The sequence below is a fragment of the Lynx canadensis genome, chromosome C2 (genome assembly GCF_007474595.2).
Source record: "Lynx canadensis isolate LIC74 chromosome C2, mLynCan4.pri.v2, whole genome shotgun sequence".
In the NCBI taxonomy this organism is placed as follows: domain Eukaryota; kingdom Metazoa; phylum Chordata; class Mammalia; order Carnivora; family Felidae; genus Lynx; species Lynx canadensis.
The window spans coordinates 127,037,984-127,057,230 of NC_044311.2; the positions used below are offsets into that span (position 1 = coordinate 127,037,984).

The 19,247-nt window shown below is 35.5% G+C and overlaps 1 protein-coding gene across 5 annotated transcripts in view; it reads left to right on the forward strand.

Moving 5' to 3' along the window:
• ROBO1 (roundabout guidance receptor 1) overlaps positions 1-19,247 on the forward strand; it is a 408,648-nt gene that overhangs the window by 248,164 nt on the left and 141,237 nt on the right. For all 5 annotated transcript variants that reach the window (XM_030330082.2, XM_030330085.2, XM_030330084.2 and 2 more), the window contains exon 3: positions 15,596-15,753. In XM_030330082.2, coding sequence (XP_030185942.1) covers positions 15,596-15,753 — 158 coding nt within the window. The remainder of the gene's footprint in view (positions 1-15,595; positions 15,754-19,247) is intronic.

Below are 19,247 nucleotides of genomic sequence, written 5' to 3' on the forward strand. Positions count from 1 at the left end.
AAAGCCTTATGCTATTTGCTATAAATGCTTCCAGTGCATTGTCTAGCCACTCAGGTTCCAAAACAAATCTACTAGAAATGTATTTATTAATTTGGTTTTCTTCTGTCTTTATTTTTGTTGTTTTGCTACCAACCTTGAATTTATATGACCATACAATGCCATCTAGGCTATTTTAATTGCCAATCTTATTGCCAGCTCTTATCTTTGTTAGGAATGTGGTAATATGTTTCTTTCAAGGATTACTTAGATCAATTAATTATGATTGTAGGAGCTGTCAATTATTTATACTGCTTGGGAGTAAAATGCATGTCTCTTGTGTCACTTATCATGTAGTATGGTGCTTATTTCATATTCTCTTCGATATTTAATTACTTTTTCAGCATGTCTGTGATCCCCTCAAATCTTAGAACATTGCATAATTACTGGTTGTAGTTTTTCCTTTTCTGGTCATGAAGCTTTCAATGCCTTTCCTTTGATTCTTTTGTTTCTAAGCAAAGAGAAATGGCATTATTTTTGTTACTTAAGTGTTTAAACAGCATAAATTGATTAGTAAAGACAGTAAAGTTAGTAATCCTTGAAATGGTCTACTTTCAATTAGAAAAATTAAACATAGTTGATTTTTCCTCATATGAAAACCTTTTATGTTTTTGGAAGTTAAAGAGGAAATTGTTATGCATGATACAAGCAAAAATTTTTCTCTAGCTCTGACCTTGGGAAGACAAAAGAAAAAAATAATTTGAGAAATGTGTGATTAAGAAATGTTGCCACATCATTTGTTTAGTGACATCTTTACATTAAGTGATCTGTATCTCAGATTATTATATGTTTACATAAACTTCTCTTTTGAAACAATGAACTTAAAATGGTTAAACAAAAACAAAATAGCAAATAGAAATATGATTCTGAGTAAGAGCAACAATGTGCTTTTAATTTCATTATTTCCTGAATTTTAGTATTTAGGTCAAAGGGGCATTTGATGTTTTTTCATGCCTTAAAAAAAAACAATATATAATCCTTGATATGACTCATTATTTTGCTCATTAAGACCTTGGGATTGCTCCATGATGCCTGTAAGTTTAGGACTCCATTTCTACTAAATCATAGGTCATTGTCAATTAAACATAATCATGCATTTAAAGTGGGTCCATTATTTACTTTCCTAAAGATATCTGTGAAAAGAGTTAAGAAAGCATGTTTAGACCTAGGAAAAATGTTTTATGATTTCTTTAGCAGTAAAATGTATTCTTGCATTATTATTTATAAAGTAAATATTCCCATTTTGATAACAAATGTGAATTTCAGTAATGAGAGTTAATGAAATTGGGCCCTTCGAGATTGAATAAATACAATTAAGAATAGAAACACCAGAGTAACTTAGCATCAAGCTTACTCTAAAAATCTTGAACTTTATAATGTAAAAAAATATTTATTTTTGTCCATAGGAAGTTATAATATTGATTTTAGAAATCAAACTTTAATGAGTATTTTAAATTATAATGTCACCGACTATGCCTCCTTTGGTCAAAATGAATTATCACTAATTGCAAGTTGTAAGGTTATACACCATGAATAATTCTCTATGTCCTAATAGCTGAGAAGGTATACAGAATTAAAAATTGCCAGCTGAAGTTGTCATTCTTTGTTTAATTTGTATTGCAGCTCTTAAAGAAGTTTTGATGTTGAGAGGGAACCTGTATATGTCAAAGCTCCTAACAAATATTTAGAAAACAGGTTTATGAATATATTTAAAATATATACAAAAGTTGCATGATAATCAGAGATTTTATTGGCTTTTATTTTATTGATTTTATAAACTACTTTGTTCAATACAATAACAAAGTAATAAATTTAGCACTTAGAAAATAAAAGGATTTGGGGTGCTTGGGTAGCTCAGTCAGTACAGCGTCCAACTCTTGATTTCGGCTCAGGTCATGATCCCATGGTTCGTGGGTTCGAGACGTGCATCCCACTCTGCACTGGCAGTATGAAGCCTGCTTCCGATTCTCCATATCCCTCTCTCCCTGCCCCTCCCTCATTTACATGCTCTCTCTCTCTCTCTCTCTCTCTCTCTCTCGTTCTCTCTCTCTCAGAAATAAAAATAAACTCTAAGAAGAAAAGGAAAAAAAATGTAAAAATAGTCAAAAAAGCAGAAGTAACAGCTGCTCCTTTGTAGAAAAACAAAACCTTGTACATTTGTTTAATTTACAAGAAATGTTGCTGTTCCAACTGGGGTATGTTAAAGAAGAACAGTAATCCAAAACTTGTCAGCATTGCAGAGGAACTCAGAGGATTCTTCCTATTTAAGTTCCTTAAAGTTACTAATGTCTTTATGGTTCTTTAAGTTGGTTTAGGATATTTTCAAAGACCAGGCAGCTAACCTGGTCCCAGGAACAATTGGTTCCTCATTATAAGCAGAGGTCTTTTGTAAAATTTCCAGAGAAAGCATTTGGCCCTCTTTACCCATTAGATTGAGTTTGTGTTCATTGGATTCTGTTTTGACTGTTGATCAGTTAAGATTATACTTTGATCTGAAGCCTTAGATAATTTACTCAAGTCACTGAAGTTAATAATTACATTTAGCTTGTTTTGCTTTAAATTTTATAATCAGAAATAGGAAAAACAAGAAGCATCAGCTCAAATTTATGAAATTTAACCAAAATTTTCCTCAGAGTAGTTACTTCATGTTCATGAAGGAGGATCTATACATGCTGGGCCTATACGTAGTGGCTCCAATTGTAATATTGATGAGTTGCTAACTTCTTCAAAGTTGATGACTAGACTAAGGGGCAGTGGGGGCTTTATTGAGGTCTTCAAACCAGAATACCTACATATTTCAAAAGTGTATTATGGTATGGTTTTGCATTTGATGGATTCTCACTCTCTCGCGCTAGCATTCTTAGAACTGATATGCCTGAAAGTGCCTTTGCTGTGGAAATTCCCCTTTCCCTCCTTGCCTTTCGTAATTGCCCTTCTTGCACTTTATAAACAAAAACATGCTGTTCAGGCATCCAGAGTCTTTCTGTGGTGCACCTGCAGAGGTGTAGAAAGCTTCCTGGCAGCAAACACAAGAATAGTTCCACAGTACCTTATTTCAAAGCTGAGAATAGTGATAGGTTGATCAGTAGGCAGAAGCAATAAGTCTTTCAAGCATAAAAGCATGTTGAATGGGGATAAAATCGGGGAGGAATTAGAATGGAGATGCAAATCCAAAGAGATTTAAAAATGAATAATGTAAAATTTACAACTCACAAAAGCATATGAATATGTATATATATGTAAATATGTAGATCTATTCGATATTCTGTATACGTACATTTCAATGGACCACGGTGAGCATCAACTCCTGGCAGTCTTTATGGTTGACCAGATGTCCTGAGAAGAGGCAAGAACAGTATTTTTTTTTTATTTAATGTTTATGTTATGCCAGAAATTTTAAATACTGCAACCATTTACATTTTTAAATATCAATTTTTAAGTATGAGAAGAGTACATTGTCTTTCAAATTATTGGAGGGGACACCAGTAAAAGGGTTTGTGAGGACCAATGAATTAGGCCTTCTCAGGTGCAATAAGCCGACAACATGTGACACGTTTCTTAATATCTAAGAGTTCTGATCTTAAAAAAGGAATTACAAAGCAATGTTTGGCTGCTCTGAACTAAAACCTTTGGGAGGAATCTTTGGCCGGAGTTTCTTACCGCTTCACGAGCTCATTACCTCGGTAGCTCTCCAGGACTTGGCTTAGCCTCTTGGCTGGTGATTACAGGTGTTTTGCATACAGTAAACTCACCTGAGATTTACATTGTGTTCAGGTGAAGAGCCATGGGACATGTACCTTTTGTAGTACAGAATCAACTTCCATTGTAAACAGTTTCCATTTCTGATATCTGATATAAAAATAGGACCACACACACAATTAGCAATGATTCATAATTAAGGATTTTATTTTGATAAAGCATTATTTTTATTGAGCTGTTTTTTATTGTGTTCAATTTCTTTCTCGCTTCTAATACTTCCTGAAGAAGCATAAAGTTTATATTTCATAAAACCCTGAGTGTAACTGGTAAAAATGGCATCCTTAATAGAAGTTATAAAATGATTTGCTTTTCTACTAATTGAATGTCTAGCAACCTGAAGTCAGGGTTTGTTAGCATGACTCCAGTTATCAACAAAAGGAGGTCTTCAACTTTGTCTGCCAAGGAGCTGAAGGCTGAGTGAACTCTCCCAAGGGCTATAATAGTTTGTTAGCAAAGGCAGCTCACACAGCTACACGATTGCATATTTGTTATGTTCCTTGGAGATTGAAAGCTTTGTTAGATACTTGGCATTATTATTCTGAAGCCCCAGACAGCCTGTGATCGGGGAAGATACAAGGAATTAACAGATATGAAAGTTATTATGTTGGGAAATAGTCACAGTGATTTAGGGCAGATTGTCACCAATTAAAGACCCTTTTTGTTTAGTTGATGTGTCTCTGTATGTGCTTTTTAGACTGCTTTTTTTTCCTATCACTATTCCTTGCAGTTGGGGGTGGGGGCGAGATGTTATAATTGACAATCTTAATTATGCTGCACAAAGATACATTAGTGAGAATGTGTGTGTGTGTGTGTGTGTGTGTGTGTGTGTGTGTGTGTTTTATCCAGTAGCTATTTTGTCCAGCTCTTCCCAATTACTAGGGAGGTTTTAACGAGATCATTTTAAACTGTGAGGATTTTTCTCCCTTGAGACTGTTAAGGATTAGACTTTCCATAAAATGTGAAAACTCCTTTTTAGCCCTTCTCCTGTTTAGCTGCTGGCATCTTGGCCTTGAGAGGGTAAAAGAACATCTGGTTTTTTGTTTGTTTGTTTGTTTACAATCACCTTTGTTTCCCAGGAAATATTTTAATTAGGAAACATTCCAGTTTTTCTCAGACACGTCAACAAAATGTGTCTTTATGAAAATAGTTGTTTCATGGTTTTGGTCCTACTATGTCCAGTAACTCACTGTGCAACTTGAGTCCTTTTAGCTCCTGACTTTGGGTCTTCATTTGTAATTGGAGGTGAGGTGGAAATGGAGGAGTTATATGAAGTTGTGATTATATAAGCGATAGTAATATAGGCCTATTTTAAGGCATTTTTTAAATGCAAGGAATGAAAAACCTCCTCCACATTTTACTTCAGTGTGACAGGGAAAGCTGGATGTGCTTTGACTCCACCAAAGTGGAGTTCTCTGATCAACCACCAAGAAGACAGATTGAGGTCTGAATATGCCTCTCTTAGAAGCCTGGTCAAGTTTAGTGCTAAAAACTCAGACTCTGGTATCCAAGTGAATCCCGGTCCAAGTCCTATGTTTATCACCTACTAGCTGCATACAGTATCAGTACAGGAGCTAGGGAAGTGTATCCAGTCACTCATCTGTCATTTTAACATTAGGCCTGAATTCTTCTGCAGAACAGCCCCAGATGGGGAAGTGAAACCATACCCCCTTTATCTGTTTTGCATATTAAATTTTTGTCTAAAGTTTCAGTTGAACAAAGCATTCTGTGATGAAAGGAAAAAAAGAGAGAGGAAAAACCCTGAAATAAATGCTCTGAATGCAGAGATCAACTATGTCTTGTTTATCGTTTAGTCACCCCCTCCAAACATAGGGCCTTGTAATTTTTTGAATGGATAAATGAGTGAATCACAAATGCTTAAGAGTTTGATGACTCAGCATTTCCCCAAAGAACTTTATTATGCTTTAAAATTGTGTAAATTTCTGACAAATGTGAACTGTCTTATTATTTTAATTATGTAATTAACATTTAATATGCTATTGATTCTCTTATACCTAAATAGTAATTTGAGCTTAGTTTATGGCAGTCCTGAGAAGTACCCTGTAATGTTTTGAGGTGTTTTATTCCCCAAACAAAATAACCGAATGAGTTTTTACTACAATTTGCTGCCAAGTGTGGATATCATCGTGAAACACCAGTTATTAATGGTCATATATATGACCATTATCACACATATCATATATGTGTGATATATATATGCATATATATATACATATATACATATATATGCATATACATATGCATATATATCACATATATATGCATATATAAATTTGTTTGTATATGTCTATATAACCAAAATGTATTAGTTTTGTTTAGTATTTCAGTTAAAATAATGTAATATGCATCAAACTAACTTAAAATTTGTCATCTTAAAAGTTATAATATAGATTAATTGATCAAAGGATATTATCAGTTAGCAGTTCAGATTTGGAATATAATAGTACAGAGGTCTGGACAGGTAAAAATCAGTCCTGTGTTAAATACAGAATTTGAAACTATAATTATTTTTTAAGTTTCTTTGTTTGTTTGTTTGTTTAGAGGCAGAGGGGGAGACAGAGAGAGACAATCCCAAGGAGGCTCTGCACTGTCAGCACAGAGCCAGATGCAGAGCTTGAACTCACGAACCTGTGAGATCATGACCTGAGCCAAACGTGGACACTTTAGCCACTGAGCCACCCAGGTGCCCCAAAACCATATTTTTTAATCAATAAAATAGTTTTCATATTATTCCTATAGTCTCAAATTATTACACACACACAAAATTTTCCTATTCCTTCTCAATGAAAGATTTATTTGTATATTTCTATTTATCCTCTTATACCTGAAAAATGGCATGTTCAGAGGTAACGGCTTAGCTCAATCAGTGGAGTGTGCCTCTCTTGATCTTGGGGTTGTGGGTTTGAGCCCCGTGTTGGGTGTAGAGATTAATTTAAAAAAGAAAATATTTGGGGCGCCTGGGTGGCTCAGTCGGTTAGGCGTCCGACTTCAACTCAGGTCACGATCTCGCAGTCAGTGAGTTCGAGCCCTGCGTCGGGCTCTGGGCTGATGGCTCAGAGCCTGGAGCCTGCTTCAGATTCTGTGTCTCCCTCTCTCTCTGCCCCTCCCCCGTTCATGCTCTGTCTCTGTCTCAAAAATAAATAAACGTTAAAAAAAAAGAAAATATTTAAAAAATTATAAAGTAAAAAAAGTGGCATGTTCAGTTACTCAGATCAGAAACCTATGTATCATTGTTGACATCTTTATTTCTGTCAACTTCAGCTACTCAAGAAGTCATTTTGATTTTTACCTCCAGTATACACTTCTGTTCTCCCCTTTGCACCAAATCCAGTGTCACCATAACAGTATAAAACCATCATTTTTCCCTTAATTACTGCAATAGCCTTCTAATTGGTCTCTCCAGTTCCATTCTTATTTTCCTCTCCATTTCATTCACAGGGTAGCTATAATGAATATTTAAATATGATAATTCCCTCATGAGACAGCTCTGCTTAAAAGCCACTGAAGTGCTTACCATGGGAATTAAAATAAAAGCTGACCCTTTTATCACGGCTGTTGTGGACAGGAAAACTGACCGCTACCTCCCCTGCCAACCTCAGGTTGTTGCATAGCTGCTAACCTGGCCCACAACACAGGGTCTGAGTCTTTTCTCATTTGTTGATTGTACCGAGTTTTTTTCTTCAACCTGCATTATTTCTGCCTGCTATGCACTTCCCTAGGATACATTTTACTTGTTTTTTTGGGCTTCAGCTTAACTGTTACTTCCTCAGTGTTCCCTCACCTGCTGTCTAAATTATGTCCCTCATTAGTTTCTCACAGGGCATTCAATCCTGTTCCTTCAAGGCATGTATTACAACTATAGTTGTATGTTTGTGTTTATTTGAATATTGCCTGTTTATTCCCCAATACCTGGAGCACCGTTGGTGTGGGACTCATGCCAATTTTAGTACCGTTTCATACATAATATCTAGCACACAGAAGGAATATCGGAAACATTTACAGAATTCCTACCATGTCTTAGGCATTGTTCTGTGCACCGGATACACAGAGTGATAAAGACAATTCCCAGTTCTTCTAGAGCTGACATTTGAATACAAAGAGCCAGACAATAAATATATGAGTATATTCCTTTGATCAAGGACTCTCTGAGTGCAGGGCGCTAAATACAAAATTGGATTTCATAAAAGAAGGAACCCATGCCTGTCTTGCCCCAATCAGGGTCCCATGGCTCAGATAGCCTCATTCTGTCTGTGTTTTTTTAACCCTGCCAAGCTACTCCTGAGTGTGACTTTTGCTCTGGCACTTAGAAGTCCTCATCAATGGCATTCTTTGTCCTCCTTTCCATTTGTACTGGCAGCTGAGAAATTTGGCAATTCCTTGCATAGTGACTAACAGTAATACTTCTTTGCAAATGTAATGCACCATATAAATGGCAAGTCCTGTACAAACACTAAATAATTAGTCTTCATAATAACACTAACAAGATAGAGTGTAAAACTCTGTTTTGTATGGAAATAACTGAGTCATTGGGAATATACCTATTGAAATCACAGCACAGTGGAAGGATGTGAAACTCCTGACTTTTATGTTTTTTTTGACTACTAAAATAAACACAACTACAAGTAATACCATATAAGATGCTGCTTTATAAATGCTATATTTTCTTCATTAATAAATTAATTCAATTTATAGGTGAATTTAAAGTATATACAATGCAAACATCTAGTGAGCTACTTTAAGGTAGAATCTAGGATTTTAGCACCTTGACTTACTTTGGCAGTACATTTTTTTTTTTTTTGTGATACACCAGATTCAAGTCTGCTGAATGTTAGCTATTTAAATGCTGATCTTCATTGATGTACACCTTTCTCTAGAATACACCTCAGATTTTAACTTAAGTGTAGTATGCTAAACTTGCCTTCCCTTTGTCTTGATGACTTAGTGCCATAGTAATGAATGCTAATGAAGATCTTGTATTGTTGTTGATTCCTGAAGTGAAGTGATTAATCCATGAAGTATGGACTGCAGACGGCCATGAGAGCTTTTCATAGAAAGGGTCATTATGGTATGCATGTCTCTGCAAAGTGGGAATGTGGCTTAACCTTGGATGCAACCTGAAAGTAATTCTGATCATTAAAAGACCTGGCATTGGGTGCCCCCGTTCCTGAAGCCGAGCAGAACACAGAGGAATGCAACTGTGTCTACATAAGCTTATTCTTCCATCATGTGTTCTATTAACAAGCAAATAAACAAACTACTACTCATTAATTTTATTCCACTACTAGCTTCTTCTGTTTGTAATATTCTGTATCCATTGTTAGTTAAAGTTGAATGGTGTTTGAAATCCATCTCTACTATTTAACTTCTTCAGAATGTATAATTTGTTTTAAAATATGTGCTCTTTCTTAGGGTACGGCATAAGAGGTTTGTGAAATCTTCAAAAGCTCCAGTAGTTAAGAAAATAAATGCTTTTACCAGCATATTTTCTTCCAGGATCTTAACCAAAGCATAATTTAAGTTTTAAAAATAAAGTTGCATGCTATAAAAAACACAAGTAGAAGATGACATAATTATTGAAGCGTATTCATAGAAGTATTCAGTGCCAACATTTAAAGTAAATATGTATCCTTTAGGAAAACAGTTATAGTGAAATCCTAACTTTGTACAGAATTGATGTTTGCTTGCCTCCTCTTAAAAATCAAACTCCTTAGCTTTAGAAGATGATAGTATAAGATGGATAATACCTCATGGAATATTATTTTACATGTTATTTTAATTCTCCTCTTCAATGAGTTACGATATCTTTCTGTAAATTAATCTTTGCTGAACTGTTTTTAAAAGTTTGGAATTATTCTTTTAAGAAGTGTTAAAGAGTTTGGGGGCACCTGGCTGGCTTAGTCAGTAGAGCATGCAACTCTTTCTTGATATCTGGGTCATGAGTTCAAGTCCCACATTGGCGTAAAGCTTACTCTAAAAAAAATTGTAAAATAAGGACGTTAAAGAGTTATGAACACATTTGTGCCCGAGCTGACACTTTGTTCTTTTGGATAATGCCGTGAGCTTACTAAGTAGGAATGTAAGTGGTTTTAAAAACCTTTATGATATACTTACTTATCTGGCTCCCCAATTTTGTATTTTGTACCTAGCTCCCCAAGATTTGTATTGTATATCTTAATACAAAATACCTTGCAATAAAACCCTATCATATTGCCATTTTTTGACAATATGAAGATTAATGTTATTTCTTGACTGAAATCTGTATTTATATAAACTTCATTGCAAAGAAAGTACCAAAGTTATAATGTAAGTGCCAAGCACAAAGTATGTGTTCAGCACAGATTTGTTAAATGGAAGGATGATACTTATTTTGAAATTATTGACATTAGATATCGCTTATTAATTTCAGCATATAAGTGGACATTTAGATGGACAACTAGAAGTATCATAGAAGTGAATAATCTCTACTCAAAATTAAAGATTAGGTAGGTGATAGGTAATTTTGAAAGCAGTTAAAGTGGACAGTTTTAACAGGCATGCTGTTACTAAACGTCTTTGAGAATATCGTCCTCTTTTATTTATTCCTCTATTATACCCTAATTTTAAAGGATTTTATTAATATATTATTTTCTTTTCCCAGTTGACAGTTTACTACTCTTTGCTGCAAGGTTTAATTGACTAAGAAGTCTTTTAAGTAGAAAAAAAAAATCCCAGAACTGCGTATTATTGTCCTCTCTTTTTCCCCAAGATACCTACTTCTAATTAAAATGTTCATATTTAATTAAAACACTTACTGTTGTACAGCTTTTTTAAGTCATTTTGTTGAAATAAAAGCAGAATTATTGAGAAGAATTAGTACAACATACTAACCTGAATGATGAATTCTAATCTCAACATCCCACTGAAGGTTTGAAGTGATGTCTTCCAAACGTGGAAAAATCTGGAAAAAAACCCCAAAAACATAAGAATGCATAAAATAGTCAAAGAGAGCCAGCTGACTGTCAGAAGAGAAATTTCTCATTTAACTCCTGTTCCAATGGAAAGGGGCTGAAATATTAATTATATCATGATGTTTGTATATTTAGAATTGTGAACATTGTGTTCAGATAAGACCAGATAGGTAGGCAAGTTGATAGAGAAGAGTCCTTGGTGGACAAAAGATCTGTGTTCTAGCACTGCTACTAAATCTTTACAAATTTCTTCTTCTTAAAATGAAAGCATAAATTCATGCTATCTAGCCTTGTTGTGAGGACTCAGTGAGTGGATACTTGGTGTGGTTCCTTATAAAGCTAATGTTCATTAATTGTTGGCCATTGCTAGCATTATTATTGTATTGTTCATGTTATCATTGTTACTTATGCGACTTGCTTCCCTTCCCTCTGAGGAGCCTTAGATGATTGATTTCTAAAAGAAAAGGTTAGGATCACCCATCTCTGAGTCCCCCAACAGCACCAAGATTCTGTGACTCATGAAGCTGAAGGCATTGTGGTTCACAGGTGTTCACAACATGATTAGGGAGCAAAATTAATTTCAGGAGCACAAGAACCTTACTGAAATTGGGTAGACATGAGACTGCAGTATACTGATGTACAATCACTGGCAAGCCTTCTGCAATAACAGAGTGGATTTGATGGAAATACAGTTGATTAGATAGGTAAATTGCATTCAATAGTAAAATATTGACATGTTCAAAACAAAGAAAAAAGCTCTGCATTGGAAAACAGGACATCCCTGTTTTCTCCTGGTCTCTTCCTGAGAAATAACACAAGCTAGTGACAGTTTCTTGGGACACAGTTGTCTCTCCTTAAAGGATTAAATGTTGTCAAAGACCAGCGCCTGTTCTATAATTTTATGTTTCATTAAGTTCTAAAATTTCCCATGGGGTTCTAAAAGAGTCTCCATAATACTTCAAACATTTTTAACATCTGCTTAACATTTTTTTCCTGTTGCTCCCAGTTTCCTCAACATTACCCAAATAGATTGCAAATTCAACCCTAAATTTTAGAATCCTTTTCCGAAAACATGTTTACTTATTTTGAGAATTATATTAAAATTGTAATATAATTTTTCAGAAAGACCAATGGTTGTATGTTTTGTTTTGTTTTAAAGGACAAATCTTAGCTGTTTTTTTACACAAATAACTTCTAGGAGATTCAAACATTTAATGAGGCTTATAATTTTTTTTTTTCTAATTTAACAGAAAGAGAAAGACTGAAATGTGGTTGAACCAAATTCTATGTACCAACCAATGAACATAAAACAATTACATAAAGGTGGAAGAAATGTAGGATTAGGATGAGCAGTGGTTTGTTTAATAACATTTTAGGGGCGCCTGGGTGACTCAGTTGGTTAAGTGTCCGACTTTGGCTCAGGTCATGATCTTATCGCTTGTGAGTCTGAGCCCCACGTCAGACTGTGTGCTGACAGCTCAGAGCCTGGAGCCTGCTTCGGATTCTGGGTCTCCCTCTCTTTGTGCCCCTCCCCTGCTCACACTCTGTCTCTGTCTCTGTCTCTCAAAAATAAATAATAAAACATTAAAAATTTTTTTAATATTAAAAATAACTTTTTATGTGATATCTACTTGGATATCTGTTGTATCTATATTATTTGCTCTTTTTCAAATCAATATTAAATCTTTTCAAAAGTTAGTTCCAGACTTTAGAATTTCATACTATTCATATTACTTCACACTATCAAAATATGCATTCAGTTTAATAGTGATGTTAGGGAAGGAGAGATTTTTCTAATGAATTGCATTTGAGAATACTTATGGATACCGTTGGCTCTTCTGCCATAATGTTGCCCATCATTTGAATTCAGTTTTTCATTACTTAAATATACATGTGAATTAAGAAAATTGGATAATTTAACTAAAAGTTAATACCATTTTATAATGTGACACAAACAATTTTTCCCCAAAAGGAAATGTTCAGGGCAAGTGCAAGGAAGAAAGTTGCTTTTATAGAATAGAGGGAAAAAAAATCTTAAATTCATAACTGTGCAGGGCTGCGTATAGCCATAGGCAATACTAGAGTTTTATGCTTTACAGCTGCAAAAATAATTACATGAGCATTATCTAAGCAACAATCTTTAATGGATTACATTTTGTTAGCTTTTCATTCTATACTGTAAAAACTCAAATAACATAGTAAATGAAAAAAAAACTTGATTTATCTTAGACCTTTGATATTTCTGAAAGACATTTTATTATTCATTGGTTTGAGATATGATCTCAATTTTTTAAATAAGATATAGTGTTACTAAGTTGGTTTTAAAAGCTCACCAAGTAGAAAAATTGTGCAAATTATTTATTTTTATTTGAAAAGTATTTTCGTTTTGCATGTTTCAAGGGTGTTAAAATTTTTCAGAGGTGTTATCTTAGATTAATAATGTAATCCCGTAAAGGCACATAGTATTTGTTAAGGTCAATTCATTTGCTTTTTCTATAAACCTTACATTTAAATGTGGTACATTTTAACACCTAATCATAATATAAGTTCATAAGTAGTGAAAGTCTTCAAACCCTGTTGTTTACTTTGTGGTAACAGTAGCTGGAGTTTTCAGTTCAACCAGATTTAGTTTTGTGTCTATGTATTTTATTAGTAAATAATGTACAGTATTAAAATTAGAATCACAACAGTGTGACACAATTATATTCACTTTTCTTTTTCCTTTTACTGTTCTTGCCTAAGAGGAGGGCAAAGTCTCCTCTTTGAAGTCTTATTTTCCAAGTGTTAACATAGTCATGTTGTGTCCCAAGTTGTCTCAATATGTAGATGAAAAAACGTTTTTGTTTGAGTGGATGTTAAAGCTTACCCAGTTGTGTTCATATACTTAGCTGGTATAGAGGAAGGAAAAGTAGAGAATTACAAGAGAAAACTACAGCATTTTGTAAGCCTGTAAGTTTGATTGAGGTTTTGAAGCCAAAATTTAAGCGTGACTTTTGAAATGATAGTCTGAGTGTAAGTTTTCTACAGTGTAGTGCTTCATCCGTGAAAGCATTTTAAAATGTTGCTGGAATGGAAAGACACTCGTTCCAGTATAAAGTTGTTGTACCAAATGTTTAGTTCAACAGATTTCAAAAGGTAAATAACATTTATCACTTCAATCTATGCACTGAACATACCAATGAACATTTTAAGTACCATCTTAAATACGATTACTAAAATTGTTCACATGTTATTACACACTGGGAGAAAATGGAGTGGGAGAAAGATAACATTTTTAGACTTCGCACTGAAGCATGTATCTCCATGCCTGCTGTGTAAATGTGGAAAGAGAGGTTATGTTCAAGTAAACGATGGAGTCGTGTTTTAAGACTAACTCATGCCAAAGAATTCATGATTTCTTTGTGTTTGCAAGATACAGAGGACAATTTTGCTGTGTGAACTGTTTTTGAAATACAGATTTGGTTTATTTTCCACATTTTATTTTAATGGTTACAAAGTGAACAATAGTGCCTGTTTTGTAGTATGTTAATATCACATTAGTATCCAGTGGAGACCTAGTAATAAACTGTTTCTGCCTCTAAAATACAGTGTTAAAAATAAAATAAAATATAGGGTCAATAGCGTAAATGAGGTTAATAATACCTCTCATCCTGAGCAAGTTTAAGGACTCAGTGAAATAATATTTACCAAAAAACAACTACAAACAAAAAATACAGAAGATACAAAGTGATGCAAGTTGGTAGTGGTGCTGTTATCATCACTGGGTCCTTCTAACCCTTGGTTGGCTCAGTGATAACAGAAAAACACAGTATTTTGAACATAGTCATTTTGCAATTATATCTAAAGTTTTTTGTTTTTTTTTTTTCAACGTTTATTTATTTTTGGGACAGAGAGAGACAGAGCATGAACGGGGGAGGGGCAGAGAGAGAGGGAGACACAGAATCAGAAACAGGCTCCAGGCTCTGAGCCATCAGCCCAGAGCCTGACGCGGGGCTCAAACTCACGGACCGCGAGATCGTGACCTGGCTGAAGTCGGACGCTTAACCGACTGCGCCACCCAGGCGCCCCTCTAAAGTTTTTATAATAAGCATATTTAAGTTGTAATGCTTATATACTTTTTAAAAAAATGTTTTAATGTTTTTATTTATTTTTGAGACAGAGAGAGACAGAGCATGAGCAGGGGAGGGGCAGAGAGAGAGGGAGACACAGAATCCGAAGCAGGCTCCAGGCTCTGAGCCGTCAGCCCAAGGCCGACGCAGGGCTTGAACTCTTGGACTGTGAGATCACGACCTGAGCCGAAGTCGGATACTTAACCGACTGAGCCACCCAGGCGCCCCTGTAATGCTTATGCACTTTTATATACTAATATGAAATATCTTTAAAATGACTCAATTGAATGTGTGTTTGGAAGTCTATTTATTTCGCTTTGTATGTGTATGTAATTCACTTAATAATACAAAGCATCATCCCACTGTGTCATGTAAGTGAAAGGAGGATTCAGTTATATTCATTAGTACATGGAAGAGAAAATGTGAGCAGTAGGCACAGAAGAAATGCATCTTAACGATAAGCCAAATGCCATTGTGAGGGCACGAAATAGCAAAATACACTTGTCCACTGGCCCATAGACAATATCACATTATCCCTGTTGTGTAGCTTAAGGCCAGATATCTTTATTAAGTTGCATATGTCTCTAAGTAAATATAGATTCTCCAAGATATATTGAGGTGGCTATTACTAATAGTTTATTATAATAAATGTCTCCTTGCTGAAGTTCGGAGATAAGGACTGTGTATGTCACCATTGGGTATAATGATGTAATCTTGTTCCTGCAGTACTCCGGGATGACTTCAGACAAAATCCTTCCGATGTCATGGTAGCAGTGGGGGAGCCTGCAGTGATGGAATGCCAGCCTCCACGAGGCCATCCTGAACCCACCATTTCATGGAAGAAAGATGGCTCTCCGCTGGATGATAAAGATGAACGAATAACTGTGAGTATTTCACTCAGCGGAGGGGGGCGTTCATCGATCTGTTATATCTTCACCAGAGAAAAGAGAGAAAAGTGAAGTACTTTGTTTTGTTTTGTTTTAAAAAGGTTACATATCCCCCATTTGCGCTTCTTTTAAAATAAACGTATTTCAGTTTTCCCTGGGTGGACGTGAAAATGAGTGAGGAAAATGCATGTTGCTTATTTTGGAGATTAGTAAAAGCAAATTATAATTTCTACTTTAATGTCTTAGAGTTAACACCTTTATGCATGATTTAAGTATTGTTATAATTCAGGGCATATCACATTTCCATATGCTACAGTAAAAATTGTTAAAAATTCGATAATATGGTATGTTTCCAAAGGCGTCCTACGTCACTTCAGGACTTTTTTTTTTAATCTCTTTCTCCTTTTCAAATGGCTTTTGTGTTCTGTACAGTTTAATATTGTGCCTGAAAAATAAAACCTCATTCTGAATGATGGTTAAGTGATGGATTTATCTCATTCAAAATAAAATTGCGTGACTTGATTATTGGATTTCAAACTCCTGCTGTCATACACGTAGCGGAGTATGCCTTCTGGAGTAATGATACATTTTATTGACATCAGTGGTTCTTTATGACCTCTTTCTATCTTGTAAAGTGTTTACTGAAACACCCAAATAACTGAACTCTAATTGATTCTATGATTGTACAGTATTGCCCTTTACAAGTTTCTTTGTTTTGCACATACACTGTATTGTGAATTCATTGGCCAAGATTTAAAGATACCCAGGAATGGGGCATCTGGGTGGCTCATTCAGTTAGGCATGTGACTTTGGCTCAGGTCATGAGATCATGGTTTGTGGGTTCGAGCCCTGCATCAGGCTCTGTGCTGACATCTCAGAACCTGGAGCCTGCTTCGGATTATGTGTCCCACGCTCTCCCTGCCTTCCCTGTTCTCTCTCCCGCTCTCTCTTTCAAAAATGAATAAACATTTAAAAATTAAAAAAAAAATAAATAAAGGTACCCAGGAGAATATGTGTATAAGGAAAAGTCACTGCTAAAGGTATAGAAAAACAAATTTGTAGCACAGACCCCATAGCCCTAATAAATGTTTGCACTATTTCTGAACAAGCAGTTAGCAGATTAGCATGAGAATTAAATAGGGAAAAATAAAATCAAGAAGGTTATAGTAGACAAGATTTGAGGGACCTTGAAGAAAATCAAGTATTTTTCTTGCAGTGATCTGAATTAGAATGAGTCTCTCAAAGGAGTTTTAGAATTCTAGTGATTGGGCTGAGAATAACCTAGCTGTACTTTTAAGAGGTGTTGAAAAGTCACATGGCAAAGTGAACTGTATGTGAAAATTGTTTTTGGGAAGTGAAGTCAAGAGTACAGGGGAGTAAAGACCATAGGAACAAATGCTTCTCTTACTGGTGACAACAGATTCCTTTTTAGATTTATGTACAATTAAGATAATAACTTTGCCTTAAAAACGTATTTTAAGTCACCTAATGACCATTATCTGTAATTTCCATTTCCCTGCCTGAATGATTCAAACACACTGAAACCATTATTACCCATTTCCTCCTTCATATCTGTCCTGATTCATTATCTATTTGTGTTTAATATGAATTAATGAAAAAATTCTCAGCATCAGAGATGCAGCATTAAGCAGAAATCGGAAAGTCCCCTGTCTGGAGTTTATATTCTGTGAGTGATTATATAGATAAAACCAAAATAGATAGTATAATATATAATATGCTAGGCTATAATAAGTTCTATAAAAAATACTGAAGGGCTAGACAGATTAATTAAGATGGGGTGGGATTTCAGTTTTAAATAGTGTGACCAGAAAATGCTTCTCATGAAGACCTGAAAAAATTGAGGGAGGGAACTCTGCAAATACCTGGAAAAGTAAGCAGACAAAATAATATGTTTAAAGACCCTAACATGGGGCCTACCTACACATATTTTTTTTTTTTAAAGAGCAAAGTGGTCAGTGTGTGTTGAGTAGAGGGGAGGTTGGTAGGAATTAATATTGGGGGAACAGTAGTAGCCAGACTGTGTAGGACCTTATAGATCTTGTAAATAATTTGGATTTCCTCCTTGAGTGAAGTGAAAAACATCAGAGTTTTCTCAGAAGAATCCTCTGTTGTCTTGAGAACACACTGAAGGGACAGCAGTGATTACACAGAGAGACTATTTGGGAGCTTTTTCAATAATCTAGGCAAGATAGAAATGGTGGTTTGGATCATTCTGCTAGGAGGGAAAGTAGTGAGGAGTGGTTAAATTCTGGATCTGCCGTGAAGCTACAGCCAACAGAATTTGCTAAGAGATTGGATGTGGCTTGTAAGAAAAAGAGAAGAGGCCAGGCTTACCTTAATTGATTGGTCTGAGCAATTGAAAATATCGAGATGCCACTTATTGTACAAAGAGACGATTTGGGGTTAGAAGTATCAGGAGCTCAGTTTGGGACATTGTAATTTTGAAGTACTTGTTAGATATCCAAGTAGAAATGTCAAATAGGCAGTTGGAAACATGAGTCAGAAATTCAGAGTTGAGGTTGAGGCTGGAGAAAAAAATTGAGTTGTGGCAGACATGACAAGTACTTATTACTCTGCAATCCTCCCCTGCTTCTGGGCAAATGAAAGACTCTGCTGCCCAGTTTCTTTGCTGTTGGGCAACCAATCTGACTAGTTCAGCTTTATGGGATGTGTATGGAAGTTAAATAAATTAAATACTAGCGAGTGAGCCTCTAGCTCTTTTTTGTCTTCGCCAGGTAGCAACCAAGGAGGACATGTTCCAAGTAGCACAGCTACAACATGGACACTCAAGGGCCCGGATCCCTGAGTTATGGGTACCCAAACCTTCCATCCCACACCTCTGTCTTTCCATGATAGACACATCAAATGAATGAGAAATCTTTGTTGTATTAAGTCATGGAGCATTTCTTACCATAGACTAGTGTAGCTTATCCTGATGAATATGGGAATCATCCTTATGTACACATTATTTAAAACCAGGAGACTGAAATCACCAAGGTAGTGATTACATGTAGAAAGGAAAAGAGATTCAGTGTTTAGCCCTCAGGGAGAAGAGGCAGAAAGAGCAGTGGAGTGTGAGAGGGAGCGGGTGAGAAAAGAGGGATGGCAGAGGACAGCCAAGCAAAGACAGGATGTTAGGGAGGTGACAAAGACTGAGTCAGTGGCAGCCCTTCCAACACATAATGTAAGGACTGGGAATTGATCATTCAGCTTAACCACTTGGTGGTCAGTCGCTGATGACCTTCACAAGAGCAGTTTCAGTGGAGTTAAGGGGTTGAAACCTCAAAGAACTGGTTCAGAAGAGACTGGGAAGATTGAAATCAGACACAGAGTATAAGCCATTCTTTTTATGTTGTATCTAAGATAATGGATAAAAAAATGAAGGTGATTGTAGTCTCACATTTTGAAAGGTCAGACTTCAAGGTTTTTTGTGTGTGTGCGTATGTGTGTATCTGTACATTTTCTGTGAT